This window comes from Trachurus japonicus, chromosome 1, assembly GCF_045865225.1.
Source record: "Trachurus japonicus isolate A0001 chromosome 1, Traja_1.0".
In the NCBI taxonomy this organism is placed as follows: domain Eukaryota; kingdom Metazoa; phylum Chordata; class Actinopteri; order Carangiformes; family Carangidae; genus Trachurus; species Trachurus japonicus.
This window is the reverse complement of record NC_140907.1, coordinates 4,637,753-4,657,170: the sequence shown is the minus strand read 5'-3', so window position 1 is coordinate 4,657,170 and position 19,418 is coordinate 4,637,753. Positions and strand designations below refer to the sequence as shown.

Sequence of the window (19,418 nt, the reverse complement as noted above, 5' to 3'; positions counted from 1 at the left end):
CCTTGCCGGCATAATGTAAAATAGAGAACTCTGTCTTGTCTTTCAGCTGTTTAGGTTTGGCGAATTTCATATGGTTGCCTTGTGTGTTCATGAGTTTCTCTACGAAGGAGACATCTGTAGCTTTGGGGAACCAGCACTCTTCATCCAGCAGGGCCAAGATACCAGGAGGGTTGTTCTACAGAGAAAAAGCAGTGAATTCATAGTTTTACCTACACTTACAGTACATACTAAACCACTAAAATCTTAATCTATATCTCTGATCTGTCCACAGGCCACTCACTGGTCTCTCAATTAGCTCGATGCAAGGCTGCAGGTCAAGGCCGAAATCGATGAAGTTCCACTCGATGCCCTCCCTCTGGTACTCCTCCTGCTCCAGGATGAACATGGTGTGGTTGAAGAGCTGCTGCAGCTTCTCGTTGGTGTAGTTGATGCACAGTTGCTCAAAGGAGTTATCCTGTAACGACCAAAAGACAGAGCTCGAGACGCCTGTGTGCCTGGTCCTTTCTGACTCATCAGGGATCGACATGTTTGTACCTCAAAGATCTCAAAGCCGGCAATGTCGAGGATTCCCAGGAAGGAAGCACCTTGGCGTTTGGTTTTGTCCAGGGCTTTGTTAACGCGGGACAGGATCCAGCGGAACAGTCGCTCAAAAACAGCCTTAGCCAGAGCTTCAATGGCAAAGTCAGCCTGACAAATACACACAAACAGGAAACGGCAAAGTGAGTGGTGAATAGGAAAATCTCTAACTCGCTGACAGAGAGAGAGTAAAATTGTTTTCCTTGTTCTCACGGTTTCACACAATGCACCACTTGTAGTACCTGCTCTTTGGTCTGCGCCTTCTGCACCACCTCTCTGCCCACTTTGATTCGAGGGGTGAGGATGGCTCGGGTGAAGTCTGTCACATTGATGCCCTGCAGGTGGCACACCTTCTGAGCCGCTGGAGAGACAAGAAGAAATGTGTTGGTTGGCTTAAATGAAACGCCACCTTCTTTCTCTATAATATAAAGTGGATTTTACATTGTAGTGTGTCAAATTTGCAGGTGGATAAAGGTGTCTAACCGGTGTTATCTGGCATGGTGGCCTGCTCCTGGTTCCTCTCTTTCTTGAACTCAATGTTGCCCAGCTGCATCACTGTGGAGCACACCTTGAGGATATCTGAAACAAAGGGTTGTTATAATTAAAGTGAGTGGCGTCCAGTCCGGTCCTGCTCAGAGAGATTAAGATTAGATCAGGTCACTGATACCGATTCTCTCTTCATCAGTGAGGCCCATGATGCTCATGGCCTCCATGGTCTCTTCATACATCTCATCGTCTTCCTGGCCTGCGACTTGAACGTGGCCCGCACTCAGGAAGCGGTAATTACCATAGGGCTCCAGCAGAAGCTCCTCTGAGAATAAAACACATTGAGTCACAAAGTTGGTGATTTAGTGTATCATCATAGTTTTTATCAATGTCCTGTCAATAATTTATGGGGGAATTTATTGCTGCCATAGAAAAGCAATACATTTGTCATGGTTTGACATTATTGAAAGGATTATATGACCCCTCTCTAAATCCTAATAGATTAACTCATACACAGGAATCAAACTGAAACTGAGAGTGACTTTCTGTTTTTAAGCTTTTACATCAGAGAGGTGATGTGTTCACATGGCTGTGGTAATGTGCTACGTGTGGTCAATAAGCCTGCGCTAAGTGTTAAGACAGGGAGATGTAGATTGTAACTCACCACGCAGTTTGTCTTTGGCACCAGAAATCATGTAGTAGAAGATGTGAAAAGCTCTTTCTGTCTTGGCCTGTCTGATACAGCGAGACTTCTCTAGCAGGTCTGAGAGCAGTCGGCAGTTAAAGAATACAAATCTTCTGTGCTCAAGCTCAAGCATGAATTTAATAAATAAATAAATAAATAAATAAAATAAATTCAATAGATGAGATGATACCATCCAACATTAACCAGTGCTGTATTAGTACAGTATTTAACTTGATGTACTGGTGAAAAAGTCACAATACAACAGTACTCATGTTCCAGAGCAAAGACTAAACACAGCTGTGTCCATAGTGTGAGCAATAATGTGAACAATATGTCATGGATTATAAAATGAATGAGGATACAGGTCTCAATGTTGGCTCCAACAATGTAGCCGGTCACATCAAAGTTGATACGGATGAATTTTCCCTGTTTGAGTGATGAGAAAAGAAGATGTTATGGAATGGACTGGTCTAAAAATGTCTAAAGACAACAATTTACTGATAGTGTGACTTTAAAGAATCATATCAAATCAGAAGCAACACCAAACAGCTGACTTACAAATCGAGAGGAGTTGTCATTTTTGATGGTCTTGGCATTTCCGAAGGCCTCTAGGATGGGATTGGCCTGCAGGAGCTGCTTCTCCAGCTCCCCCTAGTGATGGCAATGATATACAGAGACACTGCTGTTACACACTGGAAGGCTGCTGGAGGTGGGGTGGAGTAGGTGGTGTTTGGTGGGGATGAAGTGGTTTAGGGCAGGTGTGGGTTAGGGTAGGTCTACCAGAATACTATAACTGATGTATGAAAAAAATGAAAAATAACAAGCTCATTGATGCTGTCAGGTAAATCTACACCTATCTGTAACAGTATTATATAATTTCCTACTAATATCATTTTAATTTCTGCAATATAACACATGACCTATGGACTTTTCTACCTGCAATTGTTGAAATGAGGAGAAGCTCCTGCTGAAGATGCAGAGACAGCAGGAGATGCAAGACTGAGGTTATGTTGGGTCACACGAGGAGCTACATTATGTGAGCATTAAAGAATCCTCCAACAGACTTTGGATTCAGCGCCTGCGCAAACTGAAATGATTCTGGTTCATAAACACACTTGCAGCAGATGCCATTTGCCCTCAGCGTGACTGCAGATCCTCCGGACCGGTGGGCGGAGCTGGGTAATGGTCAGTAAATGAGGCAGACACAACGTCACTTTGCATCGAGCTAATCCACCTGATCAAAGGGGTCCGTGTCAGCCGAGCGTCAAGGTCAGGAGCTGCAGACCTCTTACCTACTCTCTCACTTAAAAACACTCCCTTCAGCTTCCCTGTAAACGAGCTAAAGCCACGAAGAGAAGGAGAGCACCGCTTATGTCAATACTGTGACTTGAACTGGAAACATGAGATGACTCATTTCAAATATTGATGATTGGGAATTTCATAGAAGGGAATTTCAATATACTTTTTTGTATGATAAGTAAAGTTGTGCTGCCATATTTATTTTGCTTTTAATTTGTACCTTTGTTGTCCTGTTGTAAAGGCCTAATAAATTCATCAGGATTAAAGTATTTACTATTTATTCAAGTTTATATAAAGACAGGAAAGATACAGACCAGCTGTTGAAGCGTAGATCAGAGTTGGCAAAGCAGAGAGGAGCGTCCTTTTCATATACAGTAAGTCACTGGGAAAGAAAGGAGAGAAGAAAAAGACAAAAAGAGCAAGGCAAAAATAGAAAGCAAGTGAAAGTAAAAGCTGATGGGAAAGATTTTTTTTTTTTTACATAAAGATCCTCATGAGAACAGGAGCAGCAGGAATCAAAGTAGGAAAGAAAGTGAGAGCAGAGCAAAGAGATCAACCTCAATGCTATTTCTGTTCAGAAAAGGTCCGTGGGAGCCTTTATGTCCTACACAGGACAGAGCACAGTCCTACAACATTTCCTTCAGGGCAAACCCCCCATGGGTGAGCAGGGTGAACAGGGTCAGTGATGACAGGGGAGTGACACTTTCACCCACAAACGAATCCCACTGTCACCTAAAACCTAAACCACCAGCATCTACACTGCAAAAACTCCAAATCTTTCCAAGAATATTTGTCTTATTTCTTGTCAAAATGTCTCTTTTCTAGTCAAAACGAATCTCTTTCCATTTAGAATAAGACTCATAACCTAAAAATTAACTTGTTTTTAGATAATTTGCACTTGTTTCAAACACATTTTTACTTGAAATAAGTAGAAAAATCTTCCAGTGAAAGCAAGTTTTTTTTGTTGCTTGTAATAAGAAAGAAAAACTTGCCCCACTATCTGATGATTTCAAGTGAAAATATGCTTGAAAGAAGTATAATGAGATTTGTTTTGACTAGAAATGACATTTTGACTAGAAATAAGACAAATATTCTTGGTAAGTTTTTGAGTTTTTGCAGTGTAGTCGGGAGTTGTCGTGTCACCATCCTGCTCAGTCGTGATCCCGGCTGAAGTGCAAAACGAATTCACATCAAAACCTAAAAAAGGGATGTCTGAGCTTATTTTAGCCCAGAAACCGCAAGGTCAAATAAACGCTACAGGACAACACAGTCAATGCCCCAATGCCAGGGCAACTGGGAGGTAGGTGGATGAGGAGGAGGGGAGGAGGGGAGGGGAGGGGGTCGGTGTTTGATAGGCAAGAACAGGAGATGGGCATGCTCACACTGTGCTCGTTGATCTGTGAGAGACCCTTTCACTGCCGGGGAGGCTTCAATCTAATCTCGGCTGGCAGTGAAAGGGTGTTCATGAGAGGACAGATGACACAAAACTCAACTCGGTAAAACCGTTCAGACGTATGCAACACTAGATGTCCCACACATTTGATTGCGAGTCAGTACTATGATGATGACGATCATGCAGTCTAAATCAGTTCTGGTTGGGTAGAGATACAGAGACGAGAAATGTTAGGGGAAACACCCTCTACCTCAAGAGCAGTAAGATCTGGGATCTTGAACCCTGCTGTAAGAAAAATAATCAAAACTAAAAAAAAAAAAAAACTTTGAGAGAACTCAGTGATACCATCTTCATGCACTTTTCTACCCTACTGAAGGAACACACACAAACACCACACACAAAAAAACCCACTCCAGGCATTCCCCTTTACTCACGTAGGCAAACTGTGATCCTGATTGTTGCTATTTGGAGGAAACGGCAATATAAAGGATTAAACTGGGCAGTCTGCCACACATGTTGAAGACTGAGGGAACTGGATGGCAGATCCTCACTTATAACACAACATATCGCTTACTGTAACACAGATACTTACAGCACTGCTGTCCTTCTTGCCTTTGTGCGAGGAGGCCACAACAGCCAGGTACTGGATGACCTTCTTGGTGTTCTCCGTCTTCCCAGCGCCAGACTCGCCACTAGAGATGAAAAAACCAGAGGGGGATTAAAAATTCAAGGAGGGAGATAGTGAAAGGGAATGAGAGAGAGAGGGGGAACAAGGAGATTATCAGAACGGACAGATTGTCTGTTCACAGTTCAATAAACCAGCTTAATTGAATGGAAATCATGTGCAGCAGTGATAACCGCACCAACGCCTTACACAAAGCATAATGTTATTGTTCAGTCTGTCTCCCTGATCCTTTTAAAATGCTCTCTTTCCAAGAGTTAGATGACTAGATCGATAACTGTCATTTGTGTGTGCTAAATGTTGATGTGATGCTTGTCTTTTTTTTTTTTTTTTTTTTTTACAAAAGACTGAGAGAGGGATGTACAATACTATGTAAGGAATAATGTAGAGTTTGGAGGTTGTTATGTACAACATACAAAACAGGTGTTTAACTTGTTTTCAGTCTTTATACTAAGCTGACAAGCCGCAGGCTAAAGCTTAATATTTACTGTACAGACATGAAAATAAGTCAGACTTCTTATCCAACACAAAAAACATGACTCAAAAATGTTAATTTATTCCTTTAAATAAATGGCCAGTAGCACAAAAACTAACCACCTGACACTTAAAGTCAACAAAATCAGAGTCTAAGGAGGTTCATCTTAACTTATGATGGTTATATGACAGATACTCTCAAAGCAGTCAGGCGTCTAAAAGATGAGCCATCTTTTAAGAGCAGTTTTTAACTCAAACATTTTCAAACAGAAGCCAGATCACATTCTTTCTTCCCTGAAAACAATCTCACACACTTAGACAAAGTTGAACGATCCCAGAGCCATGGGCCAGCAGTCGAACACACAGACTCATCCTCATGCATGGCTCCATAAAAGGCATGGGATGCTCTCTGTGTTGGGCCTTGGCAGCTCTGAGAGGAATCTAATTACCCTGTCCTGTTCATGTCTGCTAAGGACACACGACATCCAGGCTCCTGCTGCAGACAGCTGTTAGAATAAAATAAATTCTGATGGGAGTTTTTTCCGACAGATGGTCCATCACACTGCCTCATCGCGCACACCCTGCTTACCATCAGTACAGGTGTCACTTACAATCAAAGGATTATTTGAAAGGATAGAGCGGATTAGATCACAGTAGCCAGAGCAGAGATACCACATTGCTAATGTTTAGATGTGGTATCATACTTTATCATTATTTTCTGAGACTTTATCCTTTAGTTAAATGGTCTGCTTCGCTGCTAAACAGAACAAGAAATGTGTGCAAACTGTGAGGAATGTGAGGGGGGATTACATTATTTCAAAAGGTCAAAAGCCAATAAAGATGAGAACCACAAACGCTTGACCTCTCAGTTCTTTAGCATTACGAAGAAAATAAATTCAGTGACAGTCTCAAGAGATAAATTCAGAGGATTCCTCCCTCTCCTCTAATACACAATGCATTCCAGCATCCGGCCACTTCGTGACCTCCATCTGATCTCTATTTTTCCTTTTTTTGGACAATTCTTTATTTGGGTATAAGTTTGGTATGGTTTTAAACCTTTTTGCATTACAACATTTATTTATTACAAAAAGCTCTGTGGTTACAGAGAGCAGGGAGTCTGCAACAAGTGACCACCAGCATGATCTAAGATCATTCCCTCCTCATTAAAAAGATCCATCCTATGAAACTACAATGGGAAAAATGATATGTGACAATTGAGTGTGAAGTTGGAGAGTTTTTTTTCTTATATCATCTACTTTGTCTGTATATATACTGAGGAGGAGTCAGGAAAACAGCCAGTGCCTAGTGATAGTTGTCGTAATATCAGAACGCCAAATACAGTAAGTTGCAATCCACTGGAATTAACTTTTCTTACGGTAAATAAAATTGTTAAACAGGTTTTATGTGCATCTGACCAGAAATCTCTTAAAACTAGACATTTCAAAACGACACCTGTGTCCTGACACCCAGACAGTCTCCAGCACTCACACATCTTCTCTGTGCTCTGTGCTTTCATTTTCCCATTTATTTTTAACAGACTCTGTGGAATGAGATTTTTTTTTGCCATGAAGCCCATATATAGATGTAATTCCTCTATTTACTGTAACTCTGACAAATAGGCTTCTAAAACCTCTTTCATCCATATGTAATTGCTCATTTTAACAACTTAATGGTTACTATAATGACATAATTAAACATACACATTGAAATCCTGCTTGTTCAGAGTATATTTGTCTTTCACAGCCTGGAATTGTTTTACTTGTGCCTTATCTGTTATTGTGGAGAACGATGTTATTCCTTTGGACATTCACTTTTTGAATCTCAGATCAAAATTATTAGTCTTAAATTAGGGTCATGGGCACATCATCTAACTTTTCTTTTCCTGTAATATAAACAGAGCCTTGAAGTTGAGAATTAGATCCATGGGTTTTGCACCAAATAATTTCCCATATTATTATTTCCCAGTGTTGCCTGAATCTGAGGTTTCTTTAATTCATAACATTTCATTATCTTTCAGTCATTGGATTTCCAGTGTCAAGTGAACCTGGAAATAATTTCATCCCTACCAGAGAATTATTTTGTGGAGATTTCATCAGCCCCGTTTTTCACACACATACATACAAAGGAAACTGGTGACCCTGCGGAGATGAAATGTCAACATCTTGAGAATGGATTTAAGTAGCCTCTCAGCTATTTCCCATGTCAACTTCTTGTTACTGTGTGGAGGAATCAGAGGAATATAATAACTGGTGGAATCACCAGAATGTACTTGTTGCAATCAGTGCTGCATCATAACATTGAAAAGTATTTGACAGTTGTCGCTTCAACGTTGTGATCATTTTAAATACGAAATTATGGTGATTGATCCACAGTTTTCTTTGTTGCTTTGTGAAGTTTTTTTGTAGAAACTAGGTCCCATGGTCTCTGCTAGTTTTGACATGTGTTTTTGAGTATCTTATCATTAAAGATAATTATCAAACTAATTGGGAAATATTCTTTGTTAGTATACATGGCATGCCTATGCATAATACAATGTGGTGGGGGTATCGTGATAGTCAGAGTCAGATCATCTATTCTGTAGGAGGAAGTTGTTAAAAAAGACTGAACAATTTTGCAAGTAATTCTCTAGTTTTCTCTTCAGGCTATTTTTCTCTCCATTGTCTTATAATGACTCTGTATAATGTCTCTGTCTGGACAGACGCATTTTCTCCTTAATAGGGAAGTTAAATGAACTGCTGTAAAAAATAAGACTGACAAAGAACATACAGTACACACATGTACACACACACACACACACACTCTCTCTCTCTCTCGCTCACGCGTGCGCACACACACAAGCAGAATGTCATACATGACATTCCATGTATCGCCCCAGAAACATTTCTCCTTATATGGCTCCAGCCTGCTGAGGCCGTCTGGCTGTGACTGTGTGGTCCTGACTGACAGAGGCAGAGTTTGTTTTTCACCTCTACTGTATCATATCACTTCCAGTTCATCACTTTAAACTGCTACAAATTGGACTCTGTGTATGTTTAGTCACATTAGCGACAAATTGTCAGATTTATGTTCAAAACAGCCGGTGCTCCTATGCTGTTGTTAACCAATAACATGTCCACACGCAGTCAGGGGGAAGTGCTACTAAACCTTTCCACAGTTTCCCTCTGATAAAAGCTTGATAGTTGAGGAAATGGTCTGATGTGATCAAAGAATCTTCTGCATCCGTCTGCAGCAGTACATTTACAGTAAAAAGAGCCTCATTTCCTTCACTGGGACCTCAGCTGAGTAACATGAGGTGCCACTGCTAACTCAGGGATTAAGAAGTAAATATTTTGATTTTAGTCAGAGAGTGAAACAGCTGTTTGATACTAATCAACAAATTACAATGACTGTGGCAGAGTCAGAGGAAGAGCATTCATGGAGGTTACACACTGATGTAGCCTACTGTTTTATTTTTTTCTACTGTCTTTGATTTAGTGCAAAGGAATCCTTCATTTCTGAAGCACGCCATATTTTAATACAGGAAATGACTGAAATAAATATAGGACATAAGCCAGTGGGATGAATAGTATGTGAGAATGGAAATTTTGTTATGTAGAGAAAAACACCCAGGGAATAAACTGTGTTTTAAATACACACAGCATTCTTAGAAATTACAAACACCACTACACAAACATAAAACCAAACTGAATGAATCTTATAGCTTACTCTCTGAATGAAAGTCAAGTTCAAATCAGGTTTTAGTTGTCGGACAAAATGAGACAGTTTGTCCCTGGATGTCCAACCTCTCAGTCAAAGTTCTCAATAATTAGTTTAAAACAAATAAACAATCAACATTGAGCCCAAACATTTGGAGATCTAATCTGGTTCTCCCATCAGGATGCAGAGCAAACTTCCTGACCCAGCGTCAGCGAGGAGAGCGAGGCCGCAGCCCCCAGGGAGCGCTGCCGACACATTCAAGCACACTCAGTTGTGCTCCATCTAAATACAACACAAACTGGCAGTATTGTATAACAACAAACCACAACATCCTCCGAAAAAAAAAAAAAATCACTATTAAAATTCTGAATGATTTTTGGCTGTTTGGAACTGGATGCCGAGACACCACACAGGTATCTCATCTGTCTAAATCTGTGTTTACACAAGTATTATGTAACTGTTCTTCCACAAGCGCACACACAGCCTTCCTTCCAACATTAACATGACAACCAGGGGAAAGGTTAAGCAGAGATAACACAGGTGAGTTTGGAGGTGACAGATTGTCACTTACGTGCAGAGGATGGACTGGTCCTCACGATCTGTGGGAACAGAGAGAGTTCACAGTGTCAGACCACATTAATGACAAGTCATTCTGCAAACATGTGGGTAAGTGGGTGTCCAGCTGACTTATAAAAGCAGAAAAACAAGGTGCTAAACCAAAGATATATAAGTAAACCATATCATTTTGATTATTTGTGACAAGCACAGGGGACTTATTATCTTTTGTTGATGATATGAGTAGAGTTATGCCCATTGCACAGCGCACTTCTGTACTAACCACAAGTGAAACCACAAGCCTTTCCCCAGGAATAAAGATCACTCTAGTGCAGGAGTTTAGACACCAGCTGGGACTCAGTTCAAAGCTGAGAGGAGGCTGTGTGATTTGCGAAGGCTCCCCTGTGCCTAAGGAAACATGTAACTCCCACAGATACTCTCAATGTGCTGAGCAATGACTCATTATATCGTCTGCTAAAGTACTCCTGAGAGAATACACCAAGTCCATCTACGGCTATTTTGTAACTGTATCCTTCAATAAAAAGCAGCCCTGGGGGAGTTGAGAGAGAACTGCTGAATGAAGAGATAACTTTGGAGTTATCAAAAAACACATCCAATGTGGGAAGAAGCCATAACACAGAGCGTTCGCCAACAAGTCTTTATCTTGATACAGTGTAGAGCATCATTTATGTGCAGCATCATGACTCTCACAGTGTCGTCCTCTCATGCAGGACACAGACACGGACACACACTCAGTTACAGTATGCAGCCTGGCCCTGAACTGTAAACCAGCACGGATGCTGTTTCTCTGTTTGGACTTATGTTTGGCTGCTGTTCCACTGGTTCCATTCCTTAGATACACACTCAAAATGCCTGTTCCCTCTCTGCATTTCCTAATTAAGGCAGATGGAGGGAGAGAGTGGTGGCCAGGGTAGCAAGCTTTTGTAAAACATCCAAAAACAATCGCTCTTGCACCACAGACTCAGAGAGGAGAGGCAGGTTGTTCATCACTGCAAAATATGAAGAATATTTTTGTTCAGTCATGTGAGGTAAAAATCAAAATATGATTACATGAGTGTCAACGTCATTACAGAATACAAATATAAAAATCCAATGGGAGCACAGGAACAGCACATCAGCCATTTGCTGCTGGGGACAGAAAACTCCCTTTGGGAATTTCACATTTTTATCTCCTGGACATCAAAGGCTGAGGAACATTTTCGGAGGAACGGGACCTCAGCCAAGACTGGAGGAAGAATGCTTCAAAGCTTAGCAGAGTTATCTGGATTTGCTGCAGTTATGCACCACTTCCACTCTAGCAAGTGAACTCGTCGTACTACATCAGTCAGTGTAGAAGGCCCTGCATCATTAGCCACTACTTCATGGGAAATCCTTTAAATGCATCAACAATAACAATTCCCTGCCAGCCACAATGTTGTACAGTAAAGGCTCAAGGGGATACTAGTTTTGTTCCCAACAAAACATCAATACCAACATTTATACTATATTCTTCTTCAGAACAGCTTAAAAAAATGAAAAAAACAGGCATGCCAATGCTTAAAACAGTTTTGGTTAATGATCATAAAATAAAACCAGATATTTTAAACTGGAAGCTAAACCCAATTTCAAAAGCAAGTACTGTCCTATCTGGGTCGTTAAAGACCATATCAGATGATCCTTTCTACATTACTGACTGCAAAACTAAAACTGAGGGGTGAGACACATTTATAGGATTGGAAGCATTTTGTCTAAAGAAGTTACAGAGGTAAATCTCTCACTATTATCTTAAAAGCCATTTTCAAATAGTCACTTTTATGGTGTTTATGAATTGTTTATGCGTCGTTTCCTTTTATGCTTGGCCTTTTTTATTTACCTTTGAATTTATTAACTGACCAACTGCTTTTGCTGATCCCTTCATTTGTTTTACTTGGTTTTGAAGAAACTTAAAGCTGAATGGGTGGCCAGTGCGTTAAAATATATTTCATATATCATGAACCTAAGCGAGTGTCTCATGTGTTTAGTCTGAAATAAATGCAGCAAATCAAAACACATTCTTTTTGTGCACACACTATCCTGGGCCGAAGCAAGTGTATAATACGCCCACTAAGTCATTTCCAGCTGTGCAGGGTCTTGTGCAGAGACAGTGTGATGAAGTGGAGTCCAAACACCAATCAATCCTCTCCCTTCTTGTTTACTCACAACCCTCTGTTTACACACCATAGCTCTAATGGTAAATACTAACATTTCCTGTGTACTGGCCTGGTAAAATCCTCACATACACATGTTAGTGACTGCTGCATTCTTGAAGTATGAGACTTGTTAAACATTATCATCTGAGAACCAGAACAGAGTTAGGACATGTATACTGACAATAATGCCAACACGTCAGGAAATAAGGTGTTTTCTTAACATCTGGGCTGATGCTACAGTCCATCTGTCCATAGATTAGAGATGGATAGTGTTGCAGCTGCACTTCTCAACCTTCTCTGTTTTCTTTTCACATGATTAGTCATGTATAGAAACCACCAGAGACCTGTCAGACATCATTTAAATACAGAGTTAACCACCAAGAAACAAACAAACCTAAAAGGTCGACAGTGTTAGCTTTCATAACATATCAACAGACACTTGTATAACCAGTGTGTATGTTTAAGCAAAACTTCTTATGAGGAACAAGGACAAGATGTGACAATATTTTTACATACATACTGTAGCAGTGATTCAGATCAGTGATCTGTTCATAATGATGAAATATTGGACTGTTTTGAAATAATGAGAGAGAAATCTATTTCTATCAATAACAATATAACTTATGAGCTGATTTAAAATGGCTGAAGGAGGATAACTGACATCAAATTGATTGCTTGTCTAAATCATGATTTGTTATGCAGGTTTTAATCTTTTTATGGCGTTGCCATGAAACCACGATGGTTTGGTACTGGATGATCCCTCTTTCTCTTGAGCTCTCTAAACAATTACTTCCTCACAATTACTTAAAGTCCTGGCTAAACATCCTGTTTCATTTGGGAAACTCAAAATTCAAATTCAAAGCAAAGGCACAGGCTCCAGCCCATTTAATGGGACCTTTAAGGAACTCCCTCTCTCACCCAAAGGACAAAGTCTTTGGTATTTACACTGGCCAAAGAGAAGAAATAAAGTTAGACGATATACACGAGGAGGGGTAAAGCTGCTGAAACAGGAAATGCTTTACTGCTCTCCACCCATCTCTCAATCCAGATGTCAACCCCTCTGAGAGAACATCCTCACGTCAACATTGAGTCCAGTGGGCATGACCCGCTGGAGGCACAAGAAACAGGATTTTGTGGGAAAGCGGCCACTCTGAAGTCGTACTCCTGCCGGGTGAACTGAGAGCAATTTACTGTAAGCACAACTCTGCCAGCTCCGCTTTCCACTATCCACACCTCTACGAGACAACGACTCTCAAACTGTCCATAAAGTCCTCTTTCAGATTTAATCATGTATTTCATTTCAACTTCATTTTGTAATGAGCTTGCAGCACACAGATGGAGCTCTGACATTTTGGCTTTTGGACTGTACATAATAATGAAGACAGTTCTGCATGTAACCATCTTGTGTCAAATGGTGTTTTTTTATCAACCACTTTGTGAACATCAAAGTGCCAAAATAGAAAATACCACCAGCTGTCATCACACTGAGTCAGACTTTTGACAGCTCATACAACAACTCACCAACACTTAAAGCCTCCAGCCAACACTTTGACACAGATCGTTTGAAAACTTGTGAAGCCAGCACCTTGCTTTTGCAGTTTGCTTTGTCAGAGCTGCCAATGAGTTTTACACCAGCTCTTGTGTTGCTTTGCCCTGCCTTAGTTTGATATGACTGATACACTTTATTTAATGATGCTGCTCAGTGGGAATTAAAGCCTAGCCCAGCATGCGGTGGGTGGGCCGACACTCTGGACAGGTTATCATTCCATCACAAAGTAAACCGGACATGGAAAAAAAGCATAATTGTGAAAATGAGTTACTCATCCACCTGATCTGAATATCTTGTGAGAGTAACCCACTGGAAGAACACATCAACTAAATTGTGTAAGGCAGAGGAATGTGAAAATCCTACCTTGCATCATGTTTCTGTAGGCGTTATCAGTGATGGAGTAGATGTGGGGCGGGACTTCATGTCGTTTCTTCCCTTTGTACATGTCAATGATCTTCTCTGAGTAGATCGGCAGCATTTTATAGGGATTCACCACCACACAGAACAGGCCAGAGTACGTCTGAGAGAACACACCATGACAAAGAAGGGGATTAGTTTTTCTTATTTTGTGTCAGAAGGCTGAAGCATGTCAGGAAACTTAAGTAGTTATACATATGTATGTTGTGTAAGTAAATACTTTAAGGTTCTTTTTTTTAAACAACTTTATTTAAGGCATTTTCAGTTATATAGACAAAAGCTAACATATACAAACATAATCACGTAGTAGTACCCTCCCCTCCTCCCTCCCTTGGGACAAAGAATACAAAAAAAATGCAATTAAAAAAAATGCAAATAAGTGTAACATCAATGAGCTAGTTAGACAGGTTGACTAGAGAAAGTACCAAGATAACATGATTGGTTACAGATTAACCTCTTTACATACTCCTACTTTATGGTTTTTGTGTTGTAGTTGTATTGGCATACTTTGGCACTGTACTAAGTCACTTTAAGTGGGCATGGAGTCATTACAGTCCATGGTGCAATGCATTATTAATAAGGAGAGTGTGTATCTACAGTATGTGGATTGCGTGAAGCACTGTTGTCCAAGACAAATTTCTCTCAGGGGACAATAAAGTTTATCCTGATCCTGATCCTGAAGTATAAAAATCCAATATTGTAGGGATGCAATAGAGTCATATCAGGATGTAGCTTGGCAGGTTAAGGCTTGGATTAAGGATTGGGTGATCACTGATGTAGTGTGTATTGTTTTGGTGTGAGAGGATGATTTAGTGAGCGTTGACATGTTTTTTGGTGCATACTTACATATATAAGGCCAGAGAAGTACCTCTCGCGGAGATTGTGCAACACAGAGGCCTCGTTCAGGCAGGTGAGCTCAGCCATGTCCTCCACCTTGCTGAACTTGGGTGGGTTCATCTTCTGGATGTCATCCTTGTTGACGGTGGCCTTCTTCCCGTTGTCAGCCAGCTCCACCAGCACCTCGTCGCCGTGCTCCTCCTTGATACTAGCGGCCTCGAAGCCATGTTTCTCTGACGGGACCCACACCAGCTTCTTGGCTGCCCAGTCGGCCTGCGCCATGGGGCTGTTCAGGAAGTCTTTGTCAACAAAGAGGAACTTCTCATCGTCGACTGGGGCCTTCTTAGACATCTTGGATTAGGTCAAGGGCCAACTGTTGGAGGAGACGAAGCGAGTGAGTGAAATGTAATGGAAGCAGAGACGGAAGGGAGGCAGAAAACAAGGAAGGAAGGAAGGAAGGAGGTGATGAAGGAAAACACAGAGGCAAGTGGGAACAAAGACGGCAGGTGATAAATAAATATGAGAGGGCAAGAAGAGAGGTTTCAAAACAGTGTATTGTGCAGGACATGGCACTGCAGAGATGCAACAGTTATACTAAAATTGTAATCAAAAACATGATTATAACAAGAATTTCATTATGCATCAAAAGATTTCATTGAATCCTTGGTGCAACAATCCTCTTTTCTTGTGTTGTGTTGTGTTGTGTTGTGTTGTGTTGTGTTGTGTTGTGTTGTGTTGTGTTGTGTTGTGTTGTGTTGTGTTGTGTTGTGTTGTGTTAATGTGTACAGGGTTAACTACACATGATGAGACTTCACTGGTAGGACACATGTTATAAAAGTGTCCCTCTGTATGTGGACGTAACTCAAAGAGTTATGTTTCATCCTTTGGGGAGTTCCACAGTGAGTCCTTCTCACAGACCTCCACCCCCTCTCGACTCTACACTTTCACACATGCCACCAGGGAGACGCACAAACAATTCCCTCCCTAATTTAGATGGAAAGATTGAGGCTGGGAAATTGATATTGCTGTAATTAACGCAATAACAAAGACCCGTCATTTTGTCAACAGCTTCATGTGAAATATCCCAAAAAACCTGTAATGCTTGCTGCCATGTAATCATACGCAATCATTAAGTGATTACTTAATTGACAACATCCATTTTCTTCCATGCCTTTTCCCCTCCAGATCCCTCTCTCTCTCCCTGTCTCTGAGCTCGGAGGCTTCAGTCTCGTGCTGTGATGACCATATATGGGCCCCTTGTCTGGAGCAGGACTCTTTTCTGCGGACCTAAACAGCAAGGCAAGTGAACTCCCAAACAAAGCCCATATAGGGAATAGTATGTCTCCTGCTGGCCTCGTCATTTACTCCAAAATGATAACAGTGAGGGAGAGAGCCTGAGGGGGGCCTGGAGCTTTAACTATCATGCTTTGCATGGGCCCCTAGCGGCCCATATTCATTTTTACATGCAAAAGTCAGTGGCTATATTACGAACAAGTGTCTGGGACTCTGCCATGTCTGGGAGTTCTACCTGCAGTGGGAGGGGGGAGATATAAAGATGCTAACGGGGATAAATGCAGATACTGTACCTGCACCTGACTCAACAAGAAATACAGTGCAGAAGAAAATATTTTAAATGTATCATTATATTCTGCACGACTCCAACCACGGTGTGTCACTTCAGATCAGCCTCTGGACTGCTGAGTAGAAAACTTAGTGGTTCTTGGATTACATACAATGAGTCACCTCTGTTTGGGCCTGTTACCCCATCCCACCTCCACCTCGCAGACTTTGATTCAGTGGGAACTATGAAAATAAAGGCCACCAAGTTTCTTGAGAAAGCCTATAAATGCACCCGAGGGAACCAGCAAAGCCAAACCACCCAGAAACGGGTACTGAGAGATACTGTATAAATATTAACTACAGACAGAGACACACACTTTGCTATTTGCCAGAAAAACTATCGAGGCCCGAGTCCGGTGAACTGAGAGAAATAAGGAAGGGACCAGCTGATACTTGGATGATCAGCTATTTCTGCAAATCAAAGTAAACGGACTCTTCTTAACCTCCCTCCATTTAGATGTACAGCCGCCAGCCAGTCAATGCCCCCCTCCTTAACCCCCTTTAACTCGGACCACCTTAAAACCTTTGTGAAGCCTCCACTCTGTTGTGTCAACACGGCTCTGTACTCAGCCAGCGCATGATGAAGACAGGTGTCTGAAGTGGGGTTGACAGAAGTTGCCATAGACTGACTGGAAATCTGAAAGGATGACAAGGGGAAGTGGAGGGGAGGGGCTCACAATAGCTCATTAGAAAGAGCACATTAATCATAACTCACAGGAACACTGGGGCATCCACTGCAACACGCAAACTCTCTGACCCGTTTAGCTCAATGTAAACCATCAAGTCCAAACAATATTGCATTTGTTAACATTAGCAAATCTTCCACTATCATTAACTGTTGGCTCATGTTCCTAAACAGCATCACACTCAGGCCGAGAAGCCGTAATGAGAACAGAACTTATGATGAGTCCAATATACAGGACAAGAGCCCCAATCAAACATAATAAACAAGTGGAAATTTCACCCAGGAGACTGAGTGACCTTTCTATTTGTGGGTGAAAGAGGTTGACCTGCAGGGCCTGTGAATGATTTTACTCATTTCCTCTCTTGGCTCTTTCACAAACATTCTTCCTGTTATCATCTTGTTAATAACCTCGACACATTAGGATTTTCTATCCCTGTGCCGTGATTAGCATTATAACATGAGAAAAATAATCAAAAATCAGTGATGACAGCACTTCATTTGTCCCATAACAGACAATTAGTGTGCTTAGAAACATGCCAGTGAATGCAAAACTGTCTGCTTACATATGAATACAGCAACCAAATCAATAACTTTTCAAAGTTTGCGTGATAAGACAAGGTGTCATTTCTATAGAGCAAACATGTTTGCTGCTGTATTTCATCACCTCAGGTATCTGCTCCTGATCCATTTTTTCATGTTCTGTTGAGCAACTAAGGAAGTTTGCTTTCTCAAGGGTCCATGTCAATATTATGCAAGAGATTAATGCTAATGTTTGTTTGGGCTAACAAACATTTAATCGCCTGAAGTTCAAGTTGACATGTATGGCGAGAACAAAAAACACAATGACATGTGTCTATGAAGTGGGCGTTAAATAAACTCCTTCGACACCATCACTGATGAGTTTCAGTGGTGAGTGACGTGTGGGAAACTGTCAGCGCTGGGTTTGTCTGCATCTTCAGGCTTATGTGAAACAGCTTTATACAACCATATTTGGAAAGCAGGAAGCTCCATGGTTACCACAGAGATATTCAGATTTAACTTCCTTACACTAAGCTGCAGTGCAAAAGAAAAGCTGCAGTGCATCTGAATGCAGCCTAAAATTAAACACACAAATGAAAGGCTGCATTCATACATACTTATACAATCATTATCATGGAGGTAACATACTTGGACCGTTTTTAAGTTAGTTTCTTCTTTTCTCTCTCTCTCTCTCTTTTTTTTTTTTTTTTTTTTTAAATATGCAAATAGCAAACACAAGCTCACTTTTTAAAAACTTTTTAGCTCGGCCAGTGTGTCAGAAAATGATTATGCATAGGCTTACAATCACAGAGGTCCTGCTTCAGTCAGAATTCAGAGAGAGAGAAAATGTAACAACGGCATGACTCCTCTTCCTCAGACGAGTCAAAGTTGCAAACTGTGGAAAGGATGCGGTTTGACAAGTGCACCTTCAGCATCACCACCGGTCCGACGACTCTCTGCAGTAAACGATATAGGCTATACTTACATCAAATGAAGAAATTTGTGTTCAGGGGAGCTTTGGGTTTGGAAAGTCAGGGTTTGGAGCTGCCGGCGTTGACGAGGTACTCCAAAAACGAACAGTCCAAATGACCCCCGTCAAATTGACTGTCTTACCATTTAAACTGCGCACTGTCGCTAGGGTGGAGCTGCACGAGCGGCCCTCCTCCTCCTCCTCCTCCTCCTGCTCGAGACCAGCGGCAGCATCCGTCCGCGGGGCAGGAGGCAGAGGACATGCGCACAGCGAACACCAGCAGGTTAAAAACTCAAGAGGGAGTCAGAGTGTGAATGGAGACGAGCTGGGCAGGAGAAAGAGTGCTGTTCATACGGTGACAGAAGTCACTTTCTTGTCGTCCTGACTCTTCACATTAAACTGGAACATACTGTGTGTGCGTGTGTGGGTGGGCCTGTAGGTTACAAAGGGATGACAGCGGAGGGATCTATATTTTCTTGTCACTAACTTGCTTTAGCTACCCTATACTCCCACTGCACATTTTAAACAGAAAAATAGATAGGCCTACATATTAGCAAAAGTTGATGGTGCTAAACAGAACAGAACAGGGTTTTTTTTTTTACAGAGTTTTTTTTTGAGACAAACAGGACATATGTATAAAATAAATGGCACAGCAACAGAATAGCACTAATTCAGTTTTTAGACATTAAATCGAGAAAAGGTTGCCAGATTTGAAAAAAAAAAAGATTTCCTCTTTAGCAGATATAATGTAGCCTACCTGATTTTCTCCAAGTGTAATACATTTCC

The 19,418-nt window shown here is 41.3% G+C and overlaps 1 protein-coding gene across 4 annotated transcripts in view; it reads right to left on the bottom strand.

Annotated features, from left to right (window-relative positions):
- The window catches only part of myh11a (myosin, heavy chain 11a, smooth muscle), a 31,345-nt gene extending 12,589 nt beyond the window's left edge, over positions 1-18,756 (bottom strand). For 2 of the 4 annotated variants that reach the window (XM_085793742.1, XM_085793576.1), the window contains exons 1-15: positions 18,648-18,756; positions 14,848-15,211; positions 13,948-14,104; positions 9,863-9,890; positions 5,032-5,131; positions 4,874-4,900; positions 2,306-2,398; positions 2,110-2,173; positions 1,727-1,825; positions 1,244-1,387; positions 1,060-1,155; positions 819-937; positions 535-687; positions 281-454; positions 2-175 (exon numbers count right to left, since the gene is read on the bottom strand). In XM_085793742.1, coding sequence (XP_085649868.1) covers positions 2-175; positions 281-454; positions 535-687; positions 819-937; positions 1,060-1,155; positions 1,244-1,387; positions 1,727-1,825; positions 2,110-2,173; positions 2,306-2,398; positions 4,874-4,900; positions 5,032-5,131; positions 9,863-9,890; positions 13,948-14,104; positions 14,848-15,189 — 1,770 coding nt within the window. In that variant the 5' untranslated portion in view covers positions 15,190-15,211; positions 18,648-18,756. The remainder of the gene's footprint in view (position 1; positions 176-280; positions 455-534; positions 688-818; positions 938-1,059; positions 1,156-1,243; positions 1,388-1,726; positions 1,826-2,109; positions 2,174-2,305; positions 2,399-4,873; positions 4,901-5,031; positions 5,132-9,862; positions 9,891-13,947; positions 14,105-14,847; positions 15,212-18,647) is intronic. The other 2 variants (XM_085793826.1, XM_085793668.1) reach the window with 1 other exon arrangement.
- Positions 18,757-19,418: the final 662 nt, after the last annotated feature.